This window comes from Haplochromis burtoni, unplaced genomic scaffold (assembly GCF_018398535.1).
Source record: "Haplochromis burtoni strain Fernald_Lab_line unplaced genomic scaffold, NCSU_Asbu1 Contig_97, whole genome shotgun sequence".
Taxonomy (NCBI): Eukaryota; Metazoa; Chordata; class Actinopteri; order Cichliformes; family Cichlidae; genus Haplochromis; species Haplochromis burtoni.
In genome coordinates this window covers 1,435,778-1,445,169 of record NW_024582458.1, presented here as the reverse complement: position 1 = coordinate 1,445,169, position 9,392 = coordinate 1,435,778, and the positions used below count along the sequence as shown (strand labels likewise).

General features: G+C 37.5%; 1 protein-coding gene across 2 annotated transcripts in view; it reads left to right on the top strand.

Moving 5' to 3' along the window:
- LOC102297971 (contactin-4) overlaps positions 1-9,392 on the top strand; it is a 154,748-nt gene that overhangs the window by 141,787 nt on the left and 3,569 nt on the right. Inside the window, exons 21-23 of one of the 2 annotated variants that reach the window (XM_005941612.3) lie at positions 2,275-2,455; positions 6,360-6,472; positions 7,841-8,009. In XM_005941612.3, the coding sequence (XP_005941674.1) occupies positions 2,275-2,455; positions 6,360-6,472; positions 7,841-8,009 (463 nt within the window). Of the gene's footprint in view, positions 1-2,274; positions 2,456-6,359; positions 6,473-7,840; positions 9,084-9,392 lie in introns of those variants that run through there. The other variant, XM_014339829.2, reaches the window with a different exon arrangement.

Below are 9,392 nucleotides of genomic sequence, written 5' to 3'. Positions count from 1 at the left end.
CTTTTTGTTCTACTAAGAGAGCCGTTGTGTAATACTAACAGAGAGATCATATGCGTGTCCTCATCAGGGTGTGTGGGACTGCAGCCATACTGTTTAATGGTAATTTTGAGACAGTGCCTTTCAGGTCATTTTACAGAGTAACATTAAAGTAATGTAACAATTATTTTAACAAATTACTTTCTTTAATTAAGTAACATACTGGATTACTTTTAAGAAAATATTTCTGTGTAATAATTACTTTTTTGGAGTAATCAAAGCACTGTTGGTGTGCATTCAAGCCAAAGAACATATATTTCCAGCAGAGGTAGCACAACTTCAGCCTCTCACACTGAAGTGTAGTGGTTGTGAGGCTCTTGGGATGTACTGCTCCTTCTGAAGCAGCTCGTGGTTGAGAAGAGGATGACGGTCGCTCAGCTTTAGATACTGGGATGTTTATTTGCTTCAAGTTGTGGTCAAGTGCAAGCAAAACCTTTGAAGACATATTTGTTTCTTGTTCAATGGGGCACAGTCTGTCTCACAGACAAGTCAGCAGTCTGTAAGAGAGATGTATAGGGCAAAGATATATCCAAGCTCCCATCACCTTGACCTGGAAGAGATCTTGTAAATGTGTACCAGCATCAGCTTGACAGAAGGATCAGCACCTCCTATATGCTGACTGTACGCATGAATAAGTAATGGGCATAGTACATTTCTTTGTGTCCAAATAGGCATGACCTAACAGGCCAAATTGCCCGGCGTTGCACCATAAAAAGTTTTACAGTTCATCTGTTATTTGTTAAAGAAAAACAAAACCCACAAATGACAAACCGCACACTTTTACAAAGCTTAAATATACTAATATACAGTTAGTAGAATTACCCATAATGGTAATATATCTGGATATTTTAAACCATAAATTCATCAGGAAGATTTTTGATGATGTAAATAATTATACAAGCAATCTACTTCTGCAACCAGCGGAGTCGCCCCCCACAGGCCAATAGAAAGAATGCAGGCACTTCCATATTGGCTTCACTTTTCAGACCCTGAAGCTGCATTAATCTTAAACCTTTATAATATAAAGTATAGGCATTGTATTTTGGCACATTGTTAGATTTTTTGGGGGGTTTTTTTGTTACTGCAAAATCAGTAGAATATTGTGAGGCCATCAATAGAAATGCATTGCATCAATGTAGTGACACCCCCCACCCCACTCCCAAAAATTTGCTGTGTCACTACTAGTGCTCCAGTGGATGGATGGATATTTCCGCACATATACAATGTGACACTTCTTATGAATTAACTTCATACTAAGATAAGGAAAGATGTACACAGTCCTAATTTGTAGTTACAGCTCTTTCCTTTTCAAACAGCACCTGTCCTGCTTGGTTATCTAGTATTGGAATGTATAATATAATGTAAAAATCAGCAGCACTTACTGTTCATGTTTACCACACACAACCACAATTTGTGTTGCAGGTATGACATATTTCACTGTCACTGTCTCTATTAGACAGCATAAGATTCAGCAAGACAGCTTAAGCCTTCTTCGATCCCTCTTTGAGTGAGTGTTTAGATTCTTTGCAGAGGTGCTATAAGAACTGTGAACTTCTTGTGCTCAGGTATTTCAGAGATTTTTCCCAAGTGTTTGAAAAGACTTCTATAATTAAAATTCAGTCGGAGAAAACACCCTAGATGCATCTGTTATCAGCAACTCCAGGCCCTATTGCTAATCTGCCTCTCCCAAGCAAGATCCTAAAAAAAAACGTGTGTGCACTCAGTTAAATAAGTACCTACATTCAGACCATCTGTTTGACATTTCCCTGTCTGGTTTTCCTGTCTTGTGTTTGGGCCATAAACAGTCTCTCAGTGAATACAGATTCTGACAAGCTCTGGTACTGTTCACTCTCACTGCTGCTTGTGATATTGCTGATTGTCTGATACAGTATCATTTGGTAGTGTTGGACTGCTCGGAGACTTACAATAGCTAAGTCGATAAAGTGGAAGCACTAAAGTGATGCTCCTTTAAACCTGATATCTGTATCTTATCCATAGGTCTGTTCCTTTGTACTATATGTCAGCTGGTACTGCTTAAACATACATATGCACTTTGAATCTACAGCATATGCACTCTGAAATGACATTGTGCGGGATGTTTTACTTCATAATCATGATGTGACTATCTTAATGGCCAGTCAGGGTGGAAACAGGCTACCTTGACAGTTTAAAAGGAAAAAATGAAAAGGTAGGCACTATGCTCAGAGGTCTGTGGTAACTCATGTCTCTTTGGTCCAGGTTCTCTTCTGGGAGGAAGGATTGGAGCAGAGTGAAGCAAACAGAGTGAGGGTTATCAACTGCACAGCTCTGCTCTCCGGCTTGAAGGGCAGCACACTTTATCTGATCTCAGTCAGAGCCCAGAACAGTGCTGGACTTGGACCCTGCAGCCCACCTTTTAATATCACCACCAAGAAACCACGTGAGTCCACACACAAAACTGGGATCTATTTACTTTAACCGCTTTTTTCATGTTGACTCGAGGGTCTTTCTTTTTAAAAAAAAATACGTTTGAGTCTGTTTAATGGAGTTTAGATATGACATACTCGATATGTGCCCAATGATGATAATACGTCTTACACAGTAACAGCTGAGACTGAGGTAATTACTCACACCAATAATATCACTATTATTATCCTTCTAATAGCAGGAATATTAAAACTGAGATCATATTAGGATAGTATTTCAACATGCTGTTAGGGGGCCATATTGAAATAAATATGTTTAAATATAAGCAAGTACTGTATTTATACTTAAACGTCATGCTTTTTACCTGTTCCATGAAACAAAAAAAAAATATTCTGATGAGTGCATCAGATTGATGTCAAATCACAAAGTTTTACAATCATTAATTGTAATATTTACCATCAGAGTTTGCAATAATGTATGGAAAAAATCTTAATAATCATTAAATACACAGTCAGATTTGTGAATATAAATTTAAGGGTTTGTGGTTCATCATAGAAATTGAGGAAAACATATTTAGCAGTTCATTACAATCATTTGCTTCAAGATTCATTAACACAGCGCTTTTCTCGTTGATTTCAAATACATCCTCCATATTCATTGATTTGCATGTATTGTGTTTTCCTATAATTGTATTCTTATACATTTCCATTTATTTAAATCGGGTGATTCGTTTTCGTACACACTTATGTTATCTTTTTGAATACTTTTTAAGATTCATAAAATATATTATCAACTTCATTGAGACCAGCTGGAGATCTTCACAATATTATATTATGTCTGATATTTTATATCTGCTTTTTACCATAAGGGGCTTTTGAATACCTCTTTTATAAACCTAAACCCTACATTCAAAATGTATTTAAAGCATTGCATGAATGTAGATGCATTCCTTTCAAGAATTTAAACTTTTATTGTGATTTAAAGTAAATTAAATCACAATAAAAAGTGGTACTTGTTTACTCACTCATACCCATCCAGTCATATTCTCCCAAATAGTTGTGCAGCAAATCCATCTTTTCAGGAAGAAAGCCGTCTATACTGTCACATTTCTAAGGTAACACCCCTACAGTTAATTACCAGACTACTGAAGCCTCCAGCTATTCCAGCTGTTTCTCACCTCAGGGTAACATTCACACATACACCTACATCACAGCTGCCTCTCTTACACTCTTTGATTTTCTTTTTCACAAACACCAATTTACAAGTTACTTTTTTTCTGATTATAAAGTCAAAAGTTTTGTACCTTTGTCTATTAAACTAAGCTAAAAACCCAAATGAAAGAATTAAGAATTTTGCTAAACTTGTTTCCTGTGTGATAGCTGAGTGAAAACAAAAGAGAGCCGTTAACAAATTAGAAATCACTATAGGCTGTAAGATTGGGTCGATTCTTTCAATAATACAATATCAATGTGTCCACAAGTCCTCCTGTTAGTGTAGTTCATTAAAAGATAACCTGATGAGCAGGCCCCTGTTCGGTGCAGGTTTCTATTCAAACATGTCTTTGAAGACAATAAAAGGCTCAGCTTCAAAGTATCTTCAGGTTCGAGCCTCTTAATTTCAAAAGCCCGTCCTTTCTTATTATCCCTTAAATATAGACAAACATGGAATATGTTTATCAGTCGTAAAAACTTCATTTGATTATGGAACAACTGAAACTTTAATCTATTACATCCTCCACACTTTATAATGCACTTTTGTACCACAGGGAAATTGTACATTTTCTCCATGACTGCTTTTATTAAAAGCACACTCAGAGTGGATCTTTCAGCTCCTTTACAGTCACACCTGTTTTAACTTCAAACATGTAACAGTTTGGACACATTGGGCTCTTGACTATCAGCATCTCTTCTATGTTCTTATACTGACTTTTCAGGGATTTGTAAGGCTGTTATCTCATGGCGTATATCAAAGGTGACGCAGGTGACAGAATGGCATCATGTGATGCCCCAGAATGAGACCATGTTGGTAAGAATAGTGTGGAGGACATACTGGTTAAACAAGTGTGTGCTGACAGGAAAGGTGAAAAGCTAACTCTTTGCTAAAAATAGCCTTGGTCAGAGGTGAGAAGTAACAAAGTAAGGTTACTGACAACCTTTTACTTTATCTTTGAACATATTTACACAAACATCTGTACTTTCTACTGCTTACATTTTCTAAAGAGCCTCCTTACTTTAGCTTTAACACATTTAAATAAGGTTTTTATTTCCCAGCTTTGTACGCCTTCAAACATCGAATCAATTTGAGCCTAAATAAAAAGAACAATGATACAAAAGATAATCCTGAGGGGAACAATGTTTTTTAATGTGGCAGGTAATTTCAAATGCAACGTTCCTATCAGCTCAACAAATAACAGCAAACACACAAACTGGTTGTATGCAGTCTGCCGCACAGTTTCTGCTAGCTAAAGGTACAGCAGCTATATTTCACAGGGAGAGAAAAGACTGTGCGGTGACTTTACTGAGAGATGAGGAAAGAAAGGAAGAAGAGAGGTTAGATTTAAAGGTAAGGACAACTCAGAGGCATTTGATAAACTGCAGATTTAAAGCTTACATTTAATGTCCTTGTTTATTACATCAGATATTGGATCTGTATGGTGTGAAGTTTTTTATTATTTATTTTGTTGTAAAACGTCTTGAAGAACAATGAGGTTAATACAAACTTTGTGTTATTTAGAGGTTGCATGAAAACAGGTTCGCTTTCTGTACCGTGGTGAATGTATAATAAAGCTGTGGTGTTCATGGTCACTGTTAGAAAAGTGTAAAAAGAGTGTACATTAATCAGAATTTAATCTGATAATGCCTATATTACTGCAGTGTATTCCACCTTTACACACACTTTCCACTGTCTAGTATAAAAACATTATATGCAGTATACTGTCAGTGTAGAGAACTGAAATCAGCCAAGATAGCTGTGAAATACTGGGCTGCATCCTGTTCAATTCAGCTGTGCAAATCCACAAAGACCAGTAAACCTCAGAGCAGCAGTAGCAGGTCAGCTGATCACAGCTGGTATACAAAGAAAATCTACTGGAGCTCTCAATAGAAACTAGTTCTTCTTCTTCTTCTCCCCATGCTGAGCCACTACAACTGATATTAGAGTTCCTCTACCTGCCAAATCCCACTTTAACCTCTGACTACATCAATGTTTCTGTTTAGGTGTGAAGGCAACTCACCACTTCAACTTTTTTTTCTTTTGTGGCTGTGGGTCCTTAGATTTGTTTCACCATGCTTAGGTGACAGTCAAAATACAGCAGCCACAGGTTTAGGGTTAAACACAACAAATATGATATATGACATATAAATGAGGTGAGCAAAATATTAAAAAAATAAATAAAATGAAACCAAAATAAACCCAATAAAATAAAATAACTGTAAATCTAAGTAACAATAGTAACTATTAACACAATAGATAGGAAAAAGAAATATTTCAAAACTCACAATGCAAAACCGAACATAGGAAACAAATGAAATTGTACTTTGCACTCTGCACCATTTCTGCCTTCATAAATCAGTAATTATCACAAATTATGATCCACCTACATTGCATGTAAGATTCTGAAAAGAGCCAATCTGCATAATCAGTATCCTTATACAGATTGCCATCTATATTAGGACACAGGACTGCACATGAGACTGCAAATGATTTCCTACACTGTGTTTGTTTCTAATCAAGTAGTTTGATTTCCTGTGGATAGTCAAAGGTCATGCACCTTCATTTTTCTCCGGTTTGCTCTTGAAGGTTGACGACTATATGATGTAAAATGCATAATGGGCTACGTGAAGACTAGCTTAGAGAATACGATCACTGACACGCATTCATTTGTAAATCTTCTGTCTTTGTAATTACATGTCTTGCAGCACCAAGTCACCCTCCAGGGAGTATTGAATGGAAACTGACCAACTCTAAGATCTTTCTAAATTGGGAACATGTCAAAGCGATGGAGAATGAGTCCGAGGTGACAGGATACAAGGTGAGTTTGTCAGAATAACAGCAGAAAGTCCAGAACTGCGGAAACAAATAGAGCCTCAGCAGCTGTCATCTCAATAAATGGCTTTCTCATTGCAGTGGAAAGATAGACCTCAGCACTCCAGTGTTACATTATGGATTGGCCCTGTCTGGCCTTTCAAAATTAAAAGATCTGTTCCAGGTGATAAAATGAAAGGCGTCATGCCACAAAAGGAATGAAGTTTTTCTAAGCAGTAAAACAATGAATCATATTTGATCCACTTTGCATACTTTGTGTGGAAAAGCACACTGTTTGTGATTTATATATATACATACAAGACACACACACAGATAGTCCAACTCCTCTACCTCTAGGATAGTACATCATTATGTGCTATTGCTAGTTCTCTTGGCACAGTCTCAAGGAGACAGGCAGTTAGAGCAGGGCCATAGAAGGTCCTTAACCCATCACTATCATTGGTATCTCCTCCTTTTACAAGGGTGGCCTACACAATGACCTCCAAACAATCAGAAACTTTATGAAAGTGGGTTGAGGGCCTGATATCCTCCAGTGGGTCCTGTGCTTACCGTCCTCATGATGATGAGCTCTCTCAGACCTATGCAGCCTTATTGTTGCAAAACGTATTGAGGGCATTGGTTACAGAAGAATTCTAAGCTACTGCAGGTTGCAGTGAGTACTGTCGGGGTATTAATGTGGAAGTAGAAAGAACATCATTTCACCATATAGCAGTCATGACCAGATGCTGCTCGCATGATTTCAGACAGAGGAGTTTTCATGTGTGGATTGACTGGGTTATCATCGTCATCTAATGAGCTTGTCATGTCAGTAGCACCTTTGGAAACATTTTTACTTAGAAAACTGGTGACTTGTTCAATACTTATTTTACCCGCCGCACATACATAAGTCTTTAGCCGGCTCTTTTGCAGACACGACTCGAGTAAAGATTTCACAAAGACAATACTGTCAATATTTCTTGCATATTTTTCTTTTTTTAACTAAATTTGCAGTTTGGCTCTCTACACTGTGTTTCTTTCAGAGGACTAAATAAAACTTTCTGCTGCGTTTTAATGATGGTGAAGCTACACAAGTAAATGTGCAAAAATGACGTCTGAGGTGCTGTTCTCTAGTCCCTGAGTCATCGAGCCAAATCATCCCTGTCATGCCGTGTGGCATTTTGAATTCATTACCTCCTAGAGATAGGATTGTATAACCAAGATGAAGCAACAGTATCATGCGCCGCTCTTGGATTTGAATGTGTTTTTTTACACACTAGTTTGATACGTTGAATGAAGTTACAAATTTTTCTGTTGAGGAGTAAAAAAAGTTTAATATCTCACTGTTATGACTAAAGAATTGCATTTTGTCCTCCAGGTTGTGTATCGCCAGAACTGGCATGAGAGGACAACTGTACTGGAAACCAATAAGACCAGTTTGGAACTGCAAATCCCCTCTGGAGAGGACTACCTCATTGAGATCAAAGCTCTGACCGAAGGGGGTGATGGCACCAGCAGCGGTCCCATCCGCATACCAAAGATGTCCAGTAAGTTCCATACACTCCACAGCATGCAAATGATTGGAGCTGGAATTAGGCAGAGAAGCAGTGGGATGGGTGCACCGTGTGTAACTAATCCCCTGTGTGACTGATGTTGTTTATCAGCTTTACTGTAGCTTGAACAAGGCTTTCAGAATACACATATAAATTGTAATTAGACTGTGCCATGCAACCAAGAGGAAGAGACACAAAATGTACACAGATATCTCACCCAAGAACGTTGGGCTTTTTAGCTCTTGGGGCTTTTTTTGTTTTGTTTTTTCAGAGCTACTTACCGTAGCTCAACATTTTGGCAAATATACTGACAATGATGAGTAGTTGATGGTGTGATAGATCTCCATTGATAGGGTAAACAGCACTTTATTTGTGATATTAAACATCTCATTAAGTCTAAAAACTGTTGGCAGCTGTGGTGTGATCACATTGTTAAACAATTCAACTTTATCTGCCAGTTTCTGGAGCGCTGGAGCTGATGTACAATCACACTGTATTATGTAGTCTCAATGAAAATATCAACTAGCAGACTCTGGCACGATTAAGACCCCAGAATGTAATCAGGTAAAGCTGACGTACTGCTTTGATTTCCTGCTTCAGACAGAATAAAGAGTTTAAAAGGCTGAAGCTTAGATCTGTTTAATGGTCAAAATAAATGTGTTAGTGATTATAATCATGTAATCTGTTTTGTTCTAACTAATTTTGCAATTTGGAATATTACCTGCAATTAGCAAAGACATGTAGATCAAACCTCATATCCTCTTTCAGTTTCACATTTCTGTCTTTAGAGTGAGTGGAAACATAAATGTAAGACAAACTGTAGAAAGAGCTATAAAACCCATCTTTTAAAACACAGCTGTCTCTTAATCAATGCCAACAAGAGAAAATATGAAGCATGTTTTCATCTTTTTCAGATGAATCATAAAAACATAAAGCACAGTCGCTGTTTAGGTGTAGCTGATGGGTCACGTCAGTTCAACATCTGATCATTGGGCTAAGCATTGGCGTTACCTGGGAAACAGACGAGGAGAAATGTAAACAAGCTGACTTTGCCAGAAATAATTATGACTTTATTTAACCTTTTATTTATTATATAGTTCATTTACCATTTACCATATAGTTCAGCAAATGTACACACACACACACACTCACACAAACAAACAAACACAAACACCCCCCTTCTCGCGCGTGCACGAACACCCTCCAACCACACACACACATATATGTTGACCTTTTTACATTTGTAGATGTCTGATTCAACTAAATTGGTGTTCTTTAAATAAAAATCAAATGTTTTCCATGTAAGTCTAAAGAGATGGGATAAGGGGGAAAAAACTGAATGTGTTATGAGAGTAGGTAAGCTAGGCAGGTAAAATG